The sequence below is a fragment of the Ptiloglossa arizonensis genome, chromosome 4 (genome assembly GCF_051014685.1).
Source record: "Ptiloglossa arizonensis isolate GNS036 chromosome 4, iyPtiAriz1_principal, whole genome shotgun sequence".
NCBI classification, from domain to species: domain Eukaryota; kingdom Metazoa; phylum Arthropoda; class Insecta; order Hymenoptera; family Colletidae; genus Ptiloglossa; species Ptiloglossa arizonensis.
In genome coordinates this window covers 9,034,159-9,056,345 of record NC_135051.1, presented here as the reverse complement: position 1 = coordinate 9,056,345, position 22,187 = coordinate 9,034,159, and the positions used below count along the sequence as shown (strand labels likewise).

Below are 22,187 nucleotides of genomic sequence, written 5' to 3'. Positions count from 1 at the left end.
TTTCTACTAATTTTATCATTATAGCGTGACGATTGGTCTTGTAATAAAGTGTTCCGTATTATTTTGCGAACAGATACGGTCGCTGGGTGACGAGAAGAGTCGCAGTTGCTGGAATCGCTGTCGTGTGGCTGCTCGCAGGACTCATATCCTTCGTACCGATTAGCTTAGGCCTTCACCGGGCAGACGAACCCGCAGATAATGGCAAAGAGGTACATCGATACAGACTAACTTTTCAAGACGGCAAAAACATAGATCACGAACGAGAATTACAACGATACTTCAAAATAAACGCTAAACTTATGTTTGAAACGATTTTACGTCTATTCTTCGATCATTTTGTTTTTCAGGAACACCCTACGTGCACCTTGGAACTTACACCCACTTATGCGGTGGTTTCCTCTTCCATATCTTTTTACGTTCCCTGCATCGTAATGCTGGGAATTTATTGCAGGTAAATTTGGCAAGTTTTAGTAAGCGAGTCATTTTAAAGTAAGATTTTTCGTAATTTTAGTCTCTAAGGAATTTATAAGTAACAAAATTCGAGCGTTTCATTAAACTCATCGAGAATGTTACTTCGAAAAAATCAATCGTGTCTGTTGTTTTCCAGGCTCTATTGTTACGCGCAGAAACACGTGAAAAGCATCCGGGCAGTGACGAAACTGCCGGACACTTCAATGGCCAAAAGCTTTCGCGCGAAGAGCACTCGCAACAAACCACCGAAACCGCAAACAAAAACGAAGCCGACAAGCCCTTACCACGTGTCCGATCACAAAGCCGCCATCACCGTAGGCGTCATTATGGGCGTTTTCTTAATATGCTGGGTACCCTTTTTCTGCGTAAATATCGTCGCCGCGTACTGCAAGAGCTGCATATCAGTCCGGGCGTTCCAAGTACGAAATTCACTTTCTGTATACCGTTAAATACGATACAAACCGAAACCGAACGATGTTACACATAGAAAAAACCATTTTCGATATTCGTCCACATTCCCCTCATCTCTCCACACTGCACGACGCCATTAGAAGAAAATATTCACTGTCTACAATAGGCGTTTGCAATTTCTCTCAGCGTTCCTCCTCCCCGTCTCTACGCCAAACCACTCTATTAGAAGAAAATATTCACTGTCTACAATAGGCGTTTGCAACTTCTCTCAGCGTTCCTCCTCCCCCTCTCCACACTAAACGACGCTATTAGAAGAAAATATTCACAATCTACAATAGACGTTTGCAACTTTTTTCAGCGTTCCTCCTCCCTCTCCTCTTAAATTATACTTAATTCGCTACTTTCTTTCGCTTACCGATCAGATTGAGGACCTCTGGTCTACACAAGTTCATTTTCAAAAGACTCTTAGCGTTACACTCTAATCATAAAAGACAGAAGAGAGAACTAAGAAAATCAATCTGTAATAGGTACTTACTTGGCTCGGCTACAGCAACTCGGCCTTCAATCCAATCATCTACAGCATCTTCAACACAGAATTCCGAGAAGCATTCAAAAGGATCCTCACGAAGGGTGCCCGCGCCCGAGGAAATCAACCGTCAACCAGCGAATGTGGAGAATTTCGATCTGTGGTCGTCCAAAAACGAAACGGATCCATGATCGAGTGTAATATTAGCCCACGATCAAGCGCGGACAGTTGTCAAGTCGGAATTATGGCGCAAAGACACCGCGATACTATTGTCAGCGCGATATAATTCGACACGAGTTTCTCTTTCGGATTTATCGATCTTCCTATCGAACGCTGTTTGCGTTCCTAAACACTGGAGCGCGCTCTCGGTCTCGCATTCCCGGAATCTCGCGACAACTGTACTCCACGATTATTCGTCACGGCTGTTCGATCCTCTACAGATCACTGTATTGTCAAAACGTAAATAGAGTCGCAAATAATGCAATCATCTTTGTATAGATCAAATTCAAGCAACACGGACTGAAATGTACCCGATAAAAGTACATTCAGATAAATTGCAATGAAAACAATTCTAAATAATTTTCCATTCAAGTAACCACGAACAATATATTCGAGTAGTTTGTTCGGATGAGTTTTACGTGTTTAACTGACAAATATTTAGAATTCTGGTCATTTTTTGGAGAAATTATTATAATACACGACAATAGAATCTAGAAGTCGAATCTAGAATGTTTGGTTACGGTGCTCGCGTATAAAGTCGGAAACATTTCATCCGTCCTGTATAAATTTTATCGATTGAATCGAAAACCGTTAAGGTATTCGTAAGGGGTCGAACAGCGCTTATATTGTACTAACCGACAGCAATTTATGGAATGTTTAGAACAGCGATTATAAATATCAACATTATCTCTAACGATAAAGTTTATCGTTTAATTACTTAAATAAGGCATTATAGAATCCGCGAAATTTCGTCGAAATGCAGAGTACGTTTTTTGAACTTTTCCTCTATGTATATTCTAACGCAATAATGTAATTATCGATTTCTCATATCATTCGGAAGCAAAAACAGAACCTAATATAGAGTATTCAAAAATGGTACAATCTGAGAGATGATTCTTTTTAAAAAATTAAATCCGAAATGAAGAATATTTGTACAAACCTTTATTTTCGAAAACATAGATCTTGGGCACACGTTAGATATGATATAACTGATTGAACTTCGGGTCTTGGAATTGCTCGACAGATGTCTCTTATGTTAGTACATAGGTATTATATTGTACACATTCGTAATCAAACATATCATTTTATTCGCAAAATTATTAAGCATCTTTTATAATTAATATGGTCAAGAGGGTACAATTGAGGCCGATTTTCTCGAAAATAACGGTTTGCATCAATTTTATTCTAGATTTCCGATTAGTCTTTTTATCGACGAATCACCTTCTTTCGTGCAGTGTTAAGAATTGTGAGACACTATATTTAAGATTGTAATACCGTGAAAATACGCAAACGTCGTACCGCTCTAAGCAATAGAAAGAAGCGTCTACATATCGAACATATTAGGAAAAGTTCAACACTAAGTTTCCGTCTCTCCGTTTCGGCGCTAAAAACTGAAATCGATACAAATTATGGCTTAGAATGAACGACAAGAATTCCGTATGAATTTTTTACTCAGTATTTTTTATCCACCAACGATCTAAGGAAACGGAACTTGTCTATGCAGGCGATCGATTAAGAAGAAAATTAAAGACAATCACCAAAAGGTAGTTCAAAACATATCCATGAGACATAATCCACCCACAATCAAACAAAAATAAATAAATGCGAGCTATCTAGAAATTGAACAGAAAGGTATCAGTTTAAAACTAAAAACAACAAAAAAACAGATTTATTCGTAGAGAAATTCGACTATAGTACTTAGAATACGTTCTCATAAAGCAATTGTAATTATGAAATCATGTTGATAGCGCATCTACGACGTAAAGCTGGATGTTACGTGGAGCACTAATAGTAACGTCTGTCGAATCGTAGCTTATTAGTATTAGAATCGCGGTAAAACCCGCACAGATTCATTTTCCATCTTGTAAATAGCCATTTATTTATTTTTCTATTTGACGGGACGCCAAGTCGCAATCCACGTATCTTGTGCATTTTAAGCGATGTTTCGTTTAGGTGCTAACGTGTTGCAAAATCGTCGTGCAACCCGTCGAATCTAACTCGAATCTGCGTCATATATTCCAAAGGAAGGAAATTCTCGCGAAACGCTACCGGCGCTCACGATGTTTCGTCAAGCCTCTTCCATACATCTATATCTGCGATGCAAAGTGCATTGCATTCCGACGAGAGAGATGCAGATGTTAGGAATATATATCATAGTAAATTAAAAAGAGGCCATTAAACGACTAAATCTCCCTTGTCGGAGTGACACGTGCATGACGTTACTGTATACTAATGATATGTTTGAATGACCGTTCTCTGTAAATATATTAGCATAAGACTTCCACACTGGTGTTAAATTCGAAATGTTTTATTATAACCTTATCCTATGTCGATATACACATAATATCCAATTGGTATTAAAATATCACTTAGTATATTTTCAAATTCTTATTTTTTTAAAAAATAATTTATTCTGTAATGCCACACGTTCTACTCCGTTTAAAGAATTTGTTATATGAAGTGGTTTTGTATCTTCCCAAGTACGATTTGCTTTTGAAATTTGAAGTGAATCTAGGAGAGTAGAAGTTAGTCTTGGTATAATCGGATGTAATATCAAAGCAGCCACCCGTACATTTTCTAAAGTAAGAGCTATCACAGCTTTGATTTGTTTAACAGAGTCAAGGTCCTCAGATTCTTTTAAACGCCATGGTTGATAGTAAAAGAACATTTGATTCGCACTATGTAACATACTCATGACAGCATCTACTACATGATGCAAATGATAAGATTCGTAAAATATTCTAGTTCTTTCGCTTATTGTTTCTAAAGCTTTTATGTTTGTAAGAGCTATGTCAGATTTTAAAATACTCATATATGTGTTTGGATCAGGTATTATTTTTTTTGGATTGATACTTTCACCAAAACATCGATTAATTAAATTTCCCAATGTATTGGCAAGTTCAGCATTTAATATATTCCGAATTTTTTCAATATTATAATCTGTAAAAATAAAACAAAATATTAAACATCAAGATAAAGATCAATATCTTTAAGTGAATACTAGTAAATATATATAAATATATATCAAAATTTTATGCCTTACTTGCATCCGAGTGTAATACTGCTTCTCGCAAGAGAAAGTACCTTAAACCATCTTGTGTAAAATCATTCATGGCTATGAATGGCGAAATTACATTTCCTTTAGATTTTGACATTTTCACATCATCAATAGTCCAATGTCCATGACATAAAAGTTTCTTCGGTGGCTCAAGACCAGCAGCTATCAAAAATGCTGGCCAATATATACCATGGAATTTTAATATATCTTTTCCCACAACCTATGTTCATAAATGCTCTTAAATTTTAACAATGACTTCCTCAGCATTGAATGCTGTTTTATATTAGAATAAAATAATGATATTTACTTGTATGGTTGGTGGCCAAAATTGTCTAAATGAACTGTTTGGATATCCTACTGCAGTTAAATAATTCACTAATGCATCCAACCATACGTATATTGTATGAGATTTATCAGAAGGAGTAGGAATTGCCCAAGGCACTCTGCTAATAGGTCTAGAAATACTTAAGTCTTGTAGACCTTCTTCGATCCAATTAGACAAAATTTTATGATATTTTGCCGGTTGTATTCTGTTTCCTAAATACAGTTTTGTATATTAAAATAACAACTTTCTTCAATAAAAACAAATTTATTGAATCAAAGAAGTTGTAAATAGATGTACCATCTTTCAACCAATGTTTTAAATCATCTTGGAAAGAAGCAAGTTTAAATTTGTATGTTTGTTCTTCAGTCCATTCCAAAGAATTCTTAAATTTGGAAAATAGGTTATTATCTTTACTTTCATTTTTCTTTTGCCTTAATTCCATATCTGAGATAAAAGTTTCATCTAACACATTGTACCATCCAGAATATTTTCCTAAGTAAATGTGTCCTCTTTTGTCTAAACAGTCCTAAAAGTTTCTGATTTTTTATTTATATCTCTAATAAACAAAATTTATTAATGAATTTAAGACTTTTATTAATTTACCAACCCAAAAATCATGAACTGCTTCTTGATGTCGTTTTTCAGTTGTTCTAATGAATTGTGAATACTCAACTTGAAATACATCACACATGTTTTGAAATTCACTCGAAACTTTAGTGCAATATTCAAATATTGGTGAATCTTCTGCATTTGCAGCATTTCTAACTTTAGTTCCATGTTCATCTGTACCTGTGCATAGAAATACAGAATGCCCTAACATGGAATTAAATCTGGCTATCGAATCTGCCAAAACTGCAGTATAAAGGTGTCCAATGTGTGGTCCTAAAGGTAGAGAAAATAGGAATCACTGTGTTTCAATAAAGAGATTATATATTTATAATAACATACCAGCATTGACATAAAATATGGGTGTAGTAATATATGTGTTCTCAACTGCATGATTGGAAAAATTATTTTTTCTAATATGAGCCCATGATGGTAATATTTTTATTTTCAAGAATGGAAAAGACCACAAAGATTGTGTACAAGTCCTTGTTAAAGAGACTGCAACTGAAATTCAAATTTATCTACAATTAAAACATATGTCAAATATTTAAAATTGAACAAAAATCGTAGCAGTGTTGGTCAATTCTTAAATAGATATCATAGATTGCTGTTATCTTAAGGTGGTTAAAACATTTATTTTACTTATTTAATAAATAATATCATGTATAGCTTTCATTTTTTAGTCATTTATTTTGACAGCACTATATTTAAATTTATTATGACAATAATGTGACATAAAGGGTAATTACAATTTGTATACATAAACACTTAATTAGTATTCAATTCAAATTGTATTGTTTCTAACTGTGCTATAAGATTCATGTGCTTGAAATCATCAGGTTTATTAGTAAATGTCTCTAATAATTGTAATCTCTGGGGATTTTCTGTACAATAATACAATTGTAATTCATTTGCTAGGCATTGTGCTTCTTGTACACTGATAGTTTTTTTATCGAATTCACCTCGCATTAGCACAATATCTTTATTATCTTTAAGTTCAGTATAATGCACCATAGTTAAACATTCTGGTGCATTTTCTTTGTGTGTTTGATACCATAAAAGTGGTGTCATATGAATCTCTGATCCAAAAAATTGACTGACAATAAACTCGTATCCTTGTTCTTTGGGTAAGGGTAACAAAAATGTTGGATATTGTTTTCCATGTTCAAACATTTTATTAAACTGATCCGACGTCAACACTCCGCATATGCAATCCTTTTGTTTATGATAATCTTTCCAAATATTTATGATATCTTCTTTTGTTTTATCTTGAATCATATCCACTTTCATAATGTTATTTAATTGTGCTTGTTGTGGTTGGTTATTTTCATTCAAATGTGGTTTTGCTTGACTTTGATAAAACTTATACTCTTGTTCTCGTTTCTCTTCAATCGAATAACATATACAATAAAAAGGTACAATGGACATATAATACTTACAACTAATTACTAAAAATAAGGATTCTATTCTAAAATAATATATTGCACCTAAAAGTAGTATGTTATAAATATTTTTATAGATACATACATAGATAATGTATGTGCAAACATATTTCTTGATACAATAAATTTAATATATATTGTAATATTTGATTAAAGATAAGTAACAATCAATATACAACAGATCAATAACAGAAAGTTAAATTAAATTTCACTCAGTACTTTAATAATGAACACAAATTATTTAATTCTTAAACAAGCGTATAGGTTATCTACCTTTCTTTTTATGTTGATTCTTTTCTTGATTTTCAACACATCGTAAAAACTCTTCTGGACTAGTCTTTTGAAATTTTGTTATTTTTTCAGCATACTTATCAAAATAAGGATTCTTTCGTAAATCTTCTAAAACTTTTTCATGTTTCAATCGACTGGTCATAATGAATCGTTTGTTACAACTTTTCATACCTATACAAACATTTTTCATAAACATTGACGACGATAAACGTATTGCATTTCGTAAAAAGATTTCCATCAACTTCTAACAAATAAATACTGATTACAACTATTGTACATCAAAAAAATTCTCGTGAAGAAACGTATTCTCTTCGCCCGTTAGATGTCGCTAGACTATAAAATTGTGAATTACCATATACGTATTTTTCTTATTGGTTGTAAACGGAAAGGTATTTATAACGTTTTCCATTTAGATTCTTTTTTCCTATTCGAAACAATAAACGTTTAAGAAATGAAAAATCATCTTGCATACACAAAAAACATTTCATATCAGTTCTAATAAGTAGCACAAGGTTCCGGTACATCAGTAACGTATTCAAAAGGATAAATCGTTTAAAGCGTGATGACATGTTTGACCCACATTAATTACAAATTATTGAACACATGTATAATGAAAATTATACTTATTGCCTCGTAATATTTCAAGCATTTTTTGTAGAAATCTGAATATTTTAATTTTTAATTGCCGTACTAGTAGTTTCGTGGAGAACAAAATTTAAAATTCAGAAATTTAGTACAATTGACAATTAATATTTTAATACCAAGTGTGAGAAAAATTAAAACTTTTTAAATTGTAATATTTTCACTCTCGGTCTCTATCAATTTCAAGCAAAGTATAAAAAAAAAACGGCTAGAAAAATCCTGCACATGCTCTGTATTTTTCTATTCTTTCATTTAATTTTAAAATGCCCGATTTCAACTTACGATATCGAAAATCACCTTCTAAAAACTAACCAAGACAGAAAATTCAATTTTAATAACATATTTTACTATTTATAAACATCACTGTAAGAAATATTGTTCGTTGAACAAACTTTAACGAATATTGATACGGTCCTGAAGAAAATCTAGTACTGAAAATCCAAGTGAGTCACTTCAATGGAATTAAATTTTACAGCAATTCTAAGTCTATGTTTCAACTGGATTAAATTTATCTCGATTATTAAAATAAACGACTTTTAGTGGGTTTGATAAAAAAATATAGTGGTTAATTAGTAACGGCCCGTCGATAAGGACTCTAATTTGAACGACGCTTACCGTGACGCATCGTTTCCGCAACGTCAGTTGCTCTCGTGCCTCTAGCGAAAGGGAAAATGTCGGCGTGTTAGTGGGGTTTTGTTGTGCCAGGCAGAGAGTGTGACTTTTTGGCCACGGTTTCCTGAACATATTTTTTAACGCAGAGTAAATCCACCATCAATACGGCTCCGAGAAGGCTCAACATCGTTGTGTTTGCCAATAATTGGCTTTATGTCCTATCGGGAACCCTCAGTACGTTAAATCAGGTTTGATTCCGACGTGAGCTAAGTCGCAGAGGTCCGCCGTCGGTTCTAGCGAAGGGAGGACAGAAATTGGGAAGCCAAGAGTAATATGTCGTTGCAGTTGGCGATGGCAGTAGCAAAGAATGACTTTGTCGTGGGTGGCAAATATAGGCTGATGAGGAAGATCGGCTCAGGATCCTTCGGCGACATATACCTTGGTATCAATATCTCTAATGGCGAGGTAAGGAGTACCGTTTCGTGGGAGATGACCTGTGCCAGCACGCCTTCCTTTTTGTATTTCCTCGTTTCTTTTCGTTTCTTGGAAACCCCCTTTTTAACGAGCATTTTGTCAAATGTGTACTGCAAAGAAGTATTTTTCTAATACCGCTATTAAACTTTCTATGAAATAGTATGTTTTCCACGATATTGTGTTGTTGATTGCACGAACTATCCGTTATTTTTTCTGGAAAATCTAACAAGCAGGATCTATTCGTTTCATTAAAGTGGTGTTTACTTGGTTGTTATGCTAAATTCGACGATTATTTTATACGTTCACACGTAAAATCTATCCTATGTATTAATGTTTATTGAGCTTATTGCAATTTCATTAACCTCTGTATACAAAAAATAATATTGTTGTAAATATTATTTACACGAAATAAACACAGATCAGTGTTTGTAATTGAAATATGTATTCTTCAAATGATCATCAGAAATATAAATTTATACAGTTAAAACTTTTTTGTTGCAAATAACAGTTGTCTATAATTGTTGTTTATATCAGAAGTTTCTACAATGCATTTGTACTACTTCAACTTCTGTTCAACATGTTTCTGATTAAGATATAACCTTATAGAATATTGATCTTATTATTTGACACAAAGGTTTTACATTATCCCATTGTTATATTTCATACTTTCATATATACCATAATTTATATTGTGTAATTCTAAAGATAAAATAGTATGAAACAGATTATTAAAATAACAACAATAAATTGCCATAGTAATATAAAACAAAAATAATAAATTGCTTAGTGTCATATTGTGAACAATATGTTTTTATTTTGAACAAAATACATGTATAGGTAAGTTATATATATGCAAGTTTCAAACATTAAAAGCATTATGATATTAAAAACATAATGGATGAAATGTTACATTTTTCTTTTGCACATATATCATAATTGTTAAAACAATTAACTTTCTTTGATACGTACCAATGTTTAAAAATTAAATGAAAATCATTTATTTACAATCTCTGAATAGAAAGAAATTAAAATTTTAATAAATTAATTTTACTTGTAAATAATTTTATGTAGATAAAATAATGTATAAAGTATAGTAAGTAAAAATTAGACAATTTTGAATACATTCTATGTAGTTATATTAAGCTGATTCTATAATAAATTAAATCATACATATTATGTATTATTTTAGGAAGTTGGTGTCAAATTGGAAAGCATACGTGCTCGACATCCACAGCTCCTGTACGAATCAAAATTATACAAAATTTTACATGGCGGTGTAGGGATACCTCATATACGTTGGTAATTATTACTTATTTTTTGTTTTCATTCATAAGAGTTACATTTTATAAGTTACAAATACTAATATTTAATACAAAATAAATTTAAAAATCTAAATTAAAATTTAACTTCAGAATGGTTTTGTTTTTTCTAGTATTATATGAATTTTGTAGAAATCTATTGTTTTGTTGTTCAATATAGGTATGGACAAGAACGTGAATATAATGTCCTTGTTATGGATCTTCTTGGTCCATCTCTTGAAGACCTTTTCACTTTTTGTTCAAGAAGGTTTACAATTAAAACGGTCTTAATGTTGGCAGACCAAATGATTGGTAGGATCGAATATGTTCATTGCAAACATTTTATTCACAGAGATATCAAACCAGACAACTTTTTAATGGGCATTGGTCGCCACTGTAATAAGGTATCATTTTTTTTTCCTTTTTAACTTTAACCAGTGTTTATTTTTATTTTGTTTATGAATTTTTAGTGCAAAGTAAAATGTTAATAATTTGTTAAATTTCAGCTGTTTCTTATTGATTTTGGATTAGCTAAAAAGTACAGAGATAGTCGTACAAGACTTCATATAATGTATCGAGAAGACAAAAATTTGACAGGCACAGCAAGGTATGCTTCAATCAATGCACACCTTGGAATAGAACAGAGCCGTCGTGATGATATGGAATCACTTGGTTATGTGCTCATGTATTTCAATCGAGGATCCTTGCCCTGGCAAGGACTTAAAGCTGCTACTAAAAAGCAGAAGTATGAAAAAATAAGTGAAAAAAAGATGTCCACGCCTGTAGAAGTTTTATGTAAGGTATGTTCTACGTTTGCATGTTGTAGCATTTTCTGTCACAGACAAGATACAATATTAAAATTAAACAATTTTTTATATGTAGGGATTTCCTGCCGAATTCGCCATGTATTTAAATTATACACGAGGTTTACGTTTCGAAGAAAGTCCAGATTATATGTATCTTCGACAACTTTTCCGTATACTTTTCCGTACGTTAAATCATCAATATGACTACACATTTGATTGGACGATGTTAAAACAAAAAGCACCTAACCGGGAATCACTTGCATGTGCAGCCGTTCTCAGTGCGCAGGCGCAAGCACAAGCCCAATGTCAGCCACCACCTTAGACCAACTCTCAATCAGGTGTTCATTTCTATGTTCCAAATGATATTATATATGTTTCAACTGCTGTTTTAATGTATATAATGACTCAGACTTTTTCGTGAATAACTATATAAAACATTACATAACAATTACATAATTGTCATTATTTTAATAAAATTAATAGGAAAAAGCAACATAAGTATTAATATTTGCTTTCATAGTGATATTTGTATCATTTAATTGTCTATTCTTATAATGTATGATTTACTGTTTGTTTCAGGAACACGTTAAGACTATAATCACTTGTCGTTGCATCAATCCTATTTGCAGTCGCTAGTGTTCAAAATCAGGTACACGACTTTGTACGAATACCATGCAAAGAGTCAAATCAATCAACCCTCTAAGTTTACACAAAGGAGGAGTTTTGCGATTACAAGCGTATAATACGTAGTAAAGGACAATGCCACAGATACACAATTCTGAATTCACTGATCAACGAATGCTTCAGTGTATTGTCAGTGCTTAGAGTTTTGGTTGATCCACCTCTTTGGGCTTAAAATCCAAGTGAGATCAGCCAGAGGTGGCTTGTTCTTATTTTGTTATTACCTATTTAATTCATCATTGATAATAATTGAAATAAAGGTTTTGATGCCCCGAAGACCTTTGTAAGAGAGTACACATAACGGTGTAACGTGTGATTTAATCGAAAATTCGACATATAATTTTCATAGAAAGAAAGAGAGAACGTTTTGACCATTCTTAAACATTCGGGATAATTGATTAAGAACATTATCTGAAATTTTATATCTATTCTGCAAATAGAAAAAAAAACTATGTGAAAATGAGTAAATGATTATGTGAGTGTATGAAAGAAATTATATAAATAAATGTACTGAGAGATAGGTACAGTTTGTTGCTTCCTGATATTTGTTTTATTCTCAGTACAATACAGTATAAATATAACGTGTGAAACTTTGAGAGAAATGTTAATATTTTTCTTACATAAGCTACCATGTCAACAATATCAAAGATTTTCCTTTCATATTATTGACCTTGATAACATTTTTTTTTATATAAATATATATACATAACGTAACACATAGACGTATACCTGCGTACATACGAGTAAGTGGCAGTATATCAAGTAAATACTGACAAATAATAATGTTAAAATATGTTAATATTAAGGCAGCAATTTAATTTTTAGATATATTGTATCAATCAAAAAATGAACAAATTACTGTTGTTTTTGTCTTGATAAATTTCATTGCTTTCATTACTCTCTTTCTTTCTGTGGGTATATTTAGTCGATCATATTAAACAAAATTAAGCAAACTTGTTTTGTACTGGAGATGGATTATAGGCTTACCTTTTAGTCGAATAAGTAAAATTGTGAAAAAATTTAATACATAAATAAGTCATTATTTTGATTAAAAAGTAATCCTGCATCCAAATTCAGCCAAAGGACTTCTTCCGTATAGTTTTAATGGCAGTGCAGTGGTATTTCCCGTGCTATTGCTTCGATGTTTATAACGCGTGACTTAGAGATCCGTAATCGATCAATCAGTCGATTATTATGTATAATGAGTCCTCTTACGCAAAGTCACGTTACATACACCGATTAGGAAGGAGTTCGAGAAGATTTGTTTCTGTCACTGAAAGTTTTCGTTCATATTAATCAATCTGTTCATGTTAGCCTTAGTGCGATTTACAATACAAGGATAAATACGACTGGATCTTACGTCTACTATTGTATTTTGAACGGACAATTTGTTTGATGAAGTTTTTGGACAGTGATCAAGGGAAAGAGATATATTAGGTTGTTCAATAAGTTTTATCGAACGACAAAACTTATTGAACAACCTATTAATCATTGAATATCTTTGAGTGAATGTATGGTTAATTATTATTATTATTATTATTATTATTATTATTATTATTATTATTATTATTATAATATTACAAAAGAGGGAAACGAAAAACACAAAATGAATGAGTAAAAGTGTGTATTACCATGCAGCGAGAATGAATGAACGACTAAGTTAATGAATAATTAATGATATATGCACTTATTACTATCTGGTATGTGTATATGTATATATACAGATAACGTTTTATATGTGTGTATACATATATGCATGTGTGTATGTATAATAAAATTGTGACAGTAATTAAGGCATACGTTATTTCATAAATAATGAAAGATACATCAACAGTTTATTGCTCCTTTAATCGCTATAAATAAAAACTGAAACATTGTATTATAGCCTCTATTTCATTAAGTGTTAGTTTTGATGGCAATACGCAATAATCGTTACCCAGAATGGTAGTAATACATTGTTCAAAGTGGACGATATAAGTGCTCTCGAGAACGTGCAGTTTCTATGTTGCGATTTTCTCAACACGTGGGATATGTAAAAGATATTTATGTAAATATTTTTAAGTCGTATATTTGAAAATTTTGAAAAGATATACACAGGAACCACAAAGACGTTGAACTTTATCGTTTAAATTGTTAGTAATAATAACATTCGAATTTATAAGGTAATAAATTACCAGAAATAAATCATAAGAAATATAATAATCAGAAATAAATAAAACTCGCACGCTTCAAAGTTAAGTTACCGCTAGATTTAATCTATACCTTTCTTCGGATCGAAGTCATGAGAATTTGTTCTTTATATACAAAATAGACAAAGTGTATACAAATACAACAGAATATGGTTCGTCTACCACAGCCCGTGCAAAAGCAAACATGAAACAAAAATTACAACATTCGGTTGTTGTGGTAGCATATTCTGCCAGACTGAACACATAGTATGAAACTTAAGAGCTAGAAATTAAGGGTTAATAACACAGTAAAGTGTGAATTTTCCGAAGTTCCTGCGTTCCTACATTAATAGAGAAAACTTGCTCCGGACCATTATGAGGAATTGTAACTTCCGCGGCAAACAATTTACTTTCCTGCATCGCAGCTGCCATTTCACGATTTGGAAATACTGCGAAATTGGCTTCAGCCATTCCTCCTGCCGTTCTCTTTACAATTTCCTCGCGAACTTCACCCTAAGAATAATAACAAATGTTTTATTTTGAATTAGATATATAACCATTATATGTTTCTTTAATAATTAACGACTTACCACTAAATGATCAACTCGTTCTTTTAATTCTCTCATAATTATCTGACGTTGTAGCAGTTGATAAACTGGCATTGCTTTTTCTAGTGTTGGCCCTTCCAAATCTAATGGTCTCTTACGTCTTAAATCAGGAACAGTGGGGAATGTCATAAGGTGTTTGATATCCTGAACATCAAAACAGATTTTGGTTATACATTTAAAAAATATTCTTCAGACAATTTATATTAATTATATCAACAAGCGATATGTGTAAAACATTTTGTAACTCACTCTGGTAAGATCATTAGTCTTCTCTCTCAGTTTTTGTATTTTTACATCAACTGATTTAGATGTAACTGTTATTGGATCCAAACTTTCTAATTTTTTAAGCAATGTATCAGTCATTAATTTCTTCTTCTCTTGATTTTCATTGTTCAAAGCTTCCTTGAGGGCAGTTATTTCTTGCATTAAGAATTTATTATCCATCGACTGAGTACTCGATGCTGTTGTAGCGTTTCCAGCCATATTATCTACGCCAGACAATATCGTCTTCTTTCCAACAGATTTTAATTTTTCTTTCAGTTGACCCCTCTCATTTTCCAAACTGTCAATATCTGTTTGAAGATGGTCCATCGTCTCTTCAAATTCTTTTTCTTTTCGTTTTAGTTGATTTTGAGCTTCTTCCAATTTTCTCTTCAACTTTTCTACATTTAATTCATGCTCGTGTTGCTGTGTTGCAAGCTTCTTTTCTACGACATCCTTTCGTAAGATCATTTCACACAATTCATTTTGTTTTTCTCTAAGAGCTAATCTTGTTTCAAGTATATCGCTATCTCTAGCTTCCAATTTTCTACTAAGAACCTTGATTTCTTCAGCTTTCTTTCTTGCTGCTTGTGCTCTTAGCTTAATAGGCATTAAGGATTCATTATCTGTGTTTTGTTCCTGTTGTTGCGACAAGTGTCCACTTATCGCCAATTCATTCTCACATTCAGCCATTTTTTGTGCTAAATTGGCTGCTAACTGTTGAATAGTCATCAAGCTTCCCTTAATTGTGGCTACAGGTCCTATATCTTCAGTATCATAAACCTTTTCACACGCTATAGAAGCCATTTCTTTTAATTTATCTGTACCGAGCCCAGTATCTAAATCACCATTCGTTATAATTGCTTGTACAGCACTCTTCAACAGTGTTTGGAATGTTTTTACAATCTTTACTGCATGCTGATAACATGCAAACACTTGTTCGCTGCAATCCTTATCCAACCCTAAATTAGATTTCGCCGAATGTAATGCAGTAGCATGGTCGGTCAGTACTCGTCTTCTAGCTGATTTTAAGTGCTGTTGTATCACTTCACATGTTGTTTCCGCATGTTGACAAAGAAGACCTATGTCACCACCATCTCCCTGAATTAACGTTTTAATCGCTGCAGCACAAGTTGTAATAGCGTTACAAGAACTATCCAACATTCTTGTACCATTAACTACCAAGCGAGCTTGGTTGATAGATTCTCCAAACAATACGGAAAACATGGTACAAAAGTATCCACAACATTTTTCAATAGTATCCATTGGCAGATTTTCATCCAATTGGTCTCTTTTGGTCAACTCTAATAAAGAATCCAAAGATTTTTCCTGCGCAGCCATTTCCGGATAAGCTGCTCCAGCTTTAAGTAACATTTCAGGAGTACAGACGCTTAAGGATGATTCGAAACAACCAAGAAACGTTTGCAATGCATACATGTATGAACAGAGATGTGATCTGAAGGTATACTGTGCTACTGAATGACCTTTTACTACAGCTACTCTGTCGATCTTGTCCAATGATCTATACTTATCTCGTACTTGCGATATAAGTATTTCTGTCTTCTGTATTATTCTTGGTATTAGGAGAAGCGTCAAAATAGCATCGTGATCTCCACCACGAACTAAAAATGCGGGAGGCATAAAGGATAGTAAATAGGCTACATGATTTCGGGCTTCTTCAGCTTCTAAACGCCGTAACTCAAGATCAACTGCTTTTGTTTGTGCACGCGTTTCAGCGAAAGTCTTTTGGAAGTCTAAAATTTCTGCTAATTGTTGTTCCGCACCTCCCATTTTAAATTTAGAAGTTTCTGTTGATTGTACACGTTGCTGTAATTGCAAACACTGTTCTTGCAACTGATGAGTGAGCTCGCGAAATTTAGCAATTGTAAGTTCACGATCTGTCAATGTTTCCAAAGCTGCGTCCCGATGTCGATAAGCATCACGAGCTGCTCCTAGAGCTAGGTCTAATTCTTCACGCAATTCTAATTCTAATTCCTTTGATGATTCAGCAAGTTGATCAGACATATCCTAAAAAAAGGTTGGTTTAGTAACGATCATTCATAGATCGTTACAAATGGTATATTGTCCGTGAATGAGAAAAAGATTAAAGAGTGTTTATATCTCCACTCTAGTTTACAGTCTACCAGCTTCCATATCATCACCCATATTGTCACTATTGGCCGAAGACGGTGACGAAAATTGACAAAAGACATCGATGCATCATTGCCATTCCTACGGACATTACCTGTAAAGCTTCCAAATCTGATACAGCTTCTTCCAGTTCCGCGATCTTCTCTTCTAACGTCATCTTTTTTTCACCAAGTACTTCAACCATTTCTTCAGCACCTAATGCGATATCGACCTATTTAACGAGATAAGTTTTGTACTGATATCAAGTAAAAATGAATGGTTTAAGATTATTGGTATTTCTCACTTGTTCTTGCAAGTCTGCTAGTTGGTGTTCCATTTCTTCTACTCGTGCTGACAATTTCTCTTTAGTTCGTCCTAACTCTAATATTTCTGACTTCTTTTGGTCTAAATCCTTCTGAAGTTTTTGAAATTCATGTTTCTCATGGGCGGAAAAATCTCGCATCCTAACGAGAGTTTCTCGTAATCGATTGTTTTGTTGTTCTAATTGTTTTATCTCGTAACTTGAAGCTTCAGTAGGCGAGCCCCCTCCAGCAGCCTAGAATAATCGTTACATACGGATACTCATTACCGCAAAATGATAAATTATAATTAAAATCATGTCTAAATATGAAATAAAAAGTATTCTACCCTTTCAGACATTTCTGTCTGTAATATTTCTAAATCTAATGTTTGTTCTTCTAATTTTCCTTTGAGTTGTTCTAATTCAATTTGTAATGTTTCAGCTTTCTCTTCAGCCATCTCTTTATCTAATGTAGCCATTTCTACAGTTTCTGCAAGATCTGCCATTTCTTCTTGAAACTGTTCTCGGGCTATTTGTGCATCCCTTGCGTCTTGACGTGCTCGTTGAAGATCTCTTTGAAGACTAGCCTTAGGTCATAAAATAAATAAGTATACAAATTGTTTAATTGGTAGAAAATACATAACTTCAATTTAAAAAATATCTATAAAATTAATTCTAAATTCTAATTACTTGACTCTTCATAACTTTCGCTTTGAATTCCAGGAGTTGTTCGAGTTGAAGCTTCGTTTTTTCAAAGTCTTTCATTCGTTCCTTATCTTGTAGTCTCTTCACGCGCAAAGTTTCTACTTTGTCAGTAAGATCACGAACCTATGAATATATGCACGATGCGTTGAAAGAAAAATGTAATCTAAAAAATAAATATTTTTCAAATGGTTTACCTGAGATTTTAAATTTTCATTCTCTTGTTGAAGTTGCAAATGTGACAGTTTTTCTTCTATTACATTTGCAGCTGCTGCAGAACCTGCCATTACTTGGCCAGGCACAAACTGAGGTTTCAAAGTCTCTACAAAACCTGTCTAAATTGCAAACAAACAAGAAATGAAACCATGGTCCAACATAAACTGGGTGTTTCTTTTATTATCGCATTAAAAAAAGTGCTTATTGCAAAAGAGCTTCTTCAAGATCTTCTGCATTGTTGGTGTACCTTAAAATGTTTTATTTCAACTGAACAATTTATGAGTAGTACAAATGAACATAAAATATTTTATTTGCGGTAATAAAAAAAACACCCCATGCTTCCTGTACAAAAACATTATGTTTCAGAAGAATGTTGTTTTTGTATGTACATTCAATAGAATTAGTCTATTTTAAAGTGATTAATGAGATTAATTGTAATAAAAGACACCAACAAACTATACCGAATACTCTATTAGTTCTAACAGGTGTAGGAAATTCAGTCAATGAGTTGATTTGTGTTATATGATATTGGAATTTGCAGTAGGCACAATATCAACTAAGTCAACTATCATATCCTAATCATTTATAAGTATTAATTGCATTTATATCAGGGATATCTAATTCTTGATAAGAGATTAAAAAAAAAAAGGAGAGGTTTAAGTAGTAGTATACCTTTATACCACAATGTTGTTAAGTGCTTATTCATAAAAAAAAGGATATTATCGCCTCGATAATACGGCTATAAGGGGAATTCAGCATCTAATTGTTAAAAAAAACAACTACATCTCTGAATACCCCTTCCTCTTAAAAGTTGTAGGGTATCAAAGCATCACAGAACTGAATTAACAAAGCAGATGCTTAATGTAACAGTGAATATGGTGGAGGGTATATCATTTCCATAATCCGGTAAAAACAGGTAAACCCATTAAAGTGCAATGATGCTAGTTGTTATGAAGTCACGTGTTACAATGCTTATGATCAACAAACAACTAGTATGAGAAAGTTTAAGGTCAGATGAGAAAAATTTAGATATTACAATTAATGAGTATTAATTACATTATTGTGATCATCTTGGGCCTTTGGCTTTTTGCCGGGAGGCGAGCTCGTGCTAGGGGACTTCTGAAACACGTACGTGCATTCCCATATGAATCATTCTGTGCTAATGGAATCATCTAACTTGTTCTCAAACTTTATAGTTTATTGTTTCATTATTCTGCTAAATATTTCCAAGAATCTCTTTAGCAATGAAGTATATGCACTGAGAGGCATTTGTTACATTTATTACCATGTCACAGAATAAGATTCTCTAGATATGATAGTAGCAAACATCTAAACTTTGAATAGTCCATAGATTCAAAGATAATATCACGTTTAAATGTATCATAATATTTCACTGAAAATATTATACCATATATTCATGCCTTGTTCAATCCCCAGAATAATCCATTGACTGTGTTTATATAAATAAATGGTACATCAACTTATTATATTTGTCACTGTGAGAAAAAGACGTTTTCAAACAAAGAAACAATACCTCAATAAATGAAGCTCTTTTTGTAGAAGTTGGTGCTGGTATAAGTGACTCCCCTCCATCTTTGCGTTCATGTTGTGATCCAGATAAACTTTCTGTACTTGGAGCACTTAAAAGTGTTCTACTACCAGCCAAAGATAGTCGTGAGCTGCAAAGATTATAGTTTCAATAACTTGTTTATAGAAGCAACTTGAGCATTCACAATATCAAAACTAATACAATATAATATTTTGTATTAGTATCATTAAAGTTACATATTCTTGCACATAAATTACACGGAGTATAGAAACCAATAAAACAGTATTAAATTATAATACAACTTAAACAACATAGTCAAACGTCGGTTAACCAAAATATCAATTATTGAAGCAACTGATTATCCAGAGGAATAAATTATTATTCATACATAAACAATAAAGCCTATAGAGTAAGATAGTTTTGGAATAGAATACCCTTCAAATATTTATTTCAGGTTGTTAATAGTATTCTGAATGTATGATTGATAAATAGAAATAAACTTCTACTTTAAAACATGGAAGAAAAGTCAGTAAATTAACACAAGTGACTACTACAAAATAGAAGTATCTATATTCTGCAGAAAATAAGTGTTCTTCCTTGGAAAGTACTGCATTAATTCAGGAGGGAACCTAACTAAAGAAGGTCTTTCTACATACATTACTTCTATTTCAGGCCCTTTATTTCAAGAAAATATTACTGTTTTAAATGAAAAATTATTTCTTTAATTCTATTTTTGCTCCTTTGAAGTGATTATTAAAAGACCTATTCAATAGAAATATTTTATCTCCCTATTGTTTCGGATAATCGACGTTCTACTGTATCACTAGATACATAATTTACTTTTTACATTATTTAACGTTATAGTTCTATTAAAAAAAATGTATTGCAATACACATATATGAACTACTGTAACATTACTCTAAAAATAGAAAGGAATACCAGGCTGATTGCAACTCCTTACAGTATTATTATCTTTATTCATGTTCCTTGGGTTCAATTATGAATGTTTGTAAATGTTTTATGTTCTTAGTGCGTTTTTACAACACTTTACACATTATTAAAATTCCAATATAATTACAGATCTACAATAAAGAAAATTCATGGCTTTGCAACGTTATATAAAACTATTACAAGTTATGACAAGCAATCATGATTATTTGCTATTTGCTATTTGCACACATAAAAGCATTTAAACAAGATATTGAGACGGATACTTTTCAATGATCGATGTACACAAAGTCTTACCCAGAAAGCTTGTCAGATTGCTGCCGGGTAACATGCGCAGGAGATGTTTTTCTCCGTACTCTTTTATGACCAGCATATGAATTTTAAGAATCTATTAATTATACTTGTTCAATTATACCTATTCTTTCTTTTAAATAATTATTGCTGATATAAGAAAATCGTTTCACTTGTTACATTGAATATCTTGACAATGATGAAAAAAAAAAATATATAGAAACTTACGCAGTGGGTTCATTCCTTCGATGTGTACTAACAGTAGCATGAAATTTATATCAACAGTTAATCATAATTTCATATATAATGCTAAAAATACTTTAGTAAATAAAATACAACAGTAGGTCCATTGTTAACAACAAACATGAGACATACCTATTCAAACGGCTTCTAGCCCTTGCAACGCTGGCCTCATCTGGGGTTGTAGCACTACTGCCTGCTGAAGATGGACTAACAGGTTCTGCTCTGTTACCTGCTTCATCCAATAAAATGAGCTGTGACTGTCGTACAAACATTCCATGATTTTCAGCACACTAGTGTAATAAAAACATTAAATATATAAAAGATGACACTAGACAATCGTTACATACTATACAGAGCATAACCAAAAGTAACAATTCAAAGTGATATTCAAAAAAACATACTTTAAAATATGATTGACCCTTGATAGTGCCATTGTTCTTTCCTTTTGGTTCATCGAGTATAACTCCAATCCATTTTCCCGAAGCAAAACTTGGATGACCTATGTAAGCAATTACTCCTTGACAGTCTTTGCCAGGAACCTCGACGCGTTGTCCGACTTTATACGACATTGTAACTGCAGTGAATTATTATGTGCGGGTTTTTCACAAGTACGCTCATCGATTTATCTATACTAGTCGCTCATCGATTCATCTATACTAGTACGCTTTTCTTAAACATTTTCTTTAATTTCACACATTCCTTTTACTTCGCAATCAATTTTATACAATACAGCTAAAATTAGAAACTGGCAGCAAACATTCCACGATATTGCATTACTGTATTGGAACAAACGAAATATGGAATAAACCTAACACCCAATGAAATGAATGAAAGAACTATCACACAATTCGGAGGACTTTAAAACATAGACAAGATGTGTTCTCAACTTCAGTTAAATATAGTTCTTC

The 22,187-nt window shown here is 32.6% G+C and overlaps 5 protein-coding genes across 15 annotated transcripts in view; 2 read left to right on the top strand and 3 right to left on the bottom strand.

Moving 5' to 3' along the window:
- The window catches only part of LOC143146389 (uncharacterized), a 104,437-nt gene extending 102,634 nt beyond the window's left edge, over positions 1 to 1,803 (bottom strand). For both annotated transcript variants that reach the window (XM_076310645.1, XM_076310642.1), the window contains exon 1: positions 1,418 to 1,803. The gene's annotated coding sequence lies outside the window, so the exon portion shown is untranslated. The remainder of the gene's footprint in view (positions 1 to 1,417) is intronic.
- Positions 1 to 3,911, top strand: part of Dop1 (dopamine receptor, D1) — a 55,651-nt gene extending 51,740 nt beyond the window's left edge. For 4 of the 5 annotated variants that reach the window (XM_076310647.1, XM_076310651.1, XM_076310649.1 and 1 more), the window contains exons 4-7: positions 74 to 209; positions 348 to 451; positions 608 to 890; positions 1,410 to 3,911. In XM_076310647.1, the coding sequence (XP_076166762.1) occupies positions 74 to 209; positions 348 to 451; positions 608 to 890; positions 1,410 to 1,694 (808 nt within the window). In that variant the 3' untranslated portion in view covers positions 1,695 to 3,911. The remainder of the gene's footprint in view (positions 1 to 73; positions 210 to 347; positions 452 to 607; positions 891 to 1,409) is intronic. The other variant, XR_012991928.1, reaches the window with a different exon arrangement.
- Positions 3,912 to 3,914: 3 nt separating this feature from the next.
- Positions 3,915 to 7,881, bottom strand: Metrs-m (Methionyl-tRNA synthetase, mitochondrial). The gene is made up of 7 exons (XM_076310639.1): positions 7,332 to 7,881; positions 5,959 to 6,120; positions 5,618 to 5,892; positions 5,308 to 5,536; positions 4,993 to 5,222; positions 4,671 to 4,905; positions 3,915 to 4,567 (listed from the first exon to the last, which is right to left on the bottom strand). The coding sequence occupies exons 1-7, from the start codon at positions 7,585 to 7,587 to the stop codon at positions 4,008 to 4,010; spliced, it is 1,947 nt and encodes a 648-aa protein (XP_076166754.1). The 5' UTR covers positions 7,588 to 7,881; the 3' UTR covers positions 3,915 to 4,007.
- Positions 7,882 to 8,628: 747 nt separating this feature from the next.
- Positions 8,629 to 13,657, top strand: LOC143146441 (casein kinase I). The gene is made up of 7 exons (XM_076310761.1): positions 8,629 to 8,837; positions 8,949 to 9,068; positions 10,267 to 10,376; positions 10,557 to 10,779; positions 10,882 to 11,175; positions 11,258 to 11,519; positions 11,761 to 13,657. Exons 1-6 carry the CDS (start codon positions 8,817 to 8,819, stop codon positions 11,501 to 11,503), a joined length of 1,014 nt encoding a protein of 337 aa, XP_076166876.1. The 5' UTR covers positions 8,629 to 8,816; the 3' UTR covers positions 11,504 to 11,519; positions 11,761 to 13,657.
- Dctn1-p150 (dynactin subunit 1) lies at positions 13,601 to 22,152 on the bottom strand. Of its 6 annotated transcripts, XM_076310750.1 has the most exons (14): positions 21,681 to 22,152; positions 21,412 to 21,569; positions 21,265 to 21,291; positions 21,043 to 21,102; positions 19,783 to 19,927; positions 19,305 to 19,367; positions 18,230 to 18,367; positions 18,021 to 18,158; positions 17,678 to 17,917; positions 17,334 to 17,585; positions 17,145 to 17,261; positions 14,888 to 16,927; positions 14,621 to 14,782; positions 13,601 to 14,543 (listed from the first exon to the last, which is right to left on the bottom strand). In XM_076310750.1, exons 1-14 carry the CDS (start codon positions 21,846 to 21,848, stop codon positions 14,328 to 14,330), a joined length of 3,924 nt encoding a protein of 1,307 aa, XP_076166865.1. In that variant the 5' UTR covers positions 21,849 to 22,152; the 3' UTR covers positions 13,601 to 14,327. The 6 variants fall into 6 exon arrangements, with proteins under 6 accessions (XP_076166865.1, XP_076166866.1, XP_076166867.1 ...); XM_076310751.1 differs by lacking the exon at positions 21,043 to 21,102 and having other exon boundaries at positions 13,603 to 14,543; positions 21,681 to 22,151; XM_076310752.1 differs by lacking the exon at positions 19,305 to 19,367 and having other exon boundaries at positions 13,604 to 14,543; positions 21,681 to 22,151.
- Between the last annotated feature and the right edge of the window lie 35 nt (positions 22,153 to 22,187).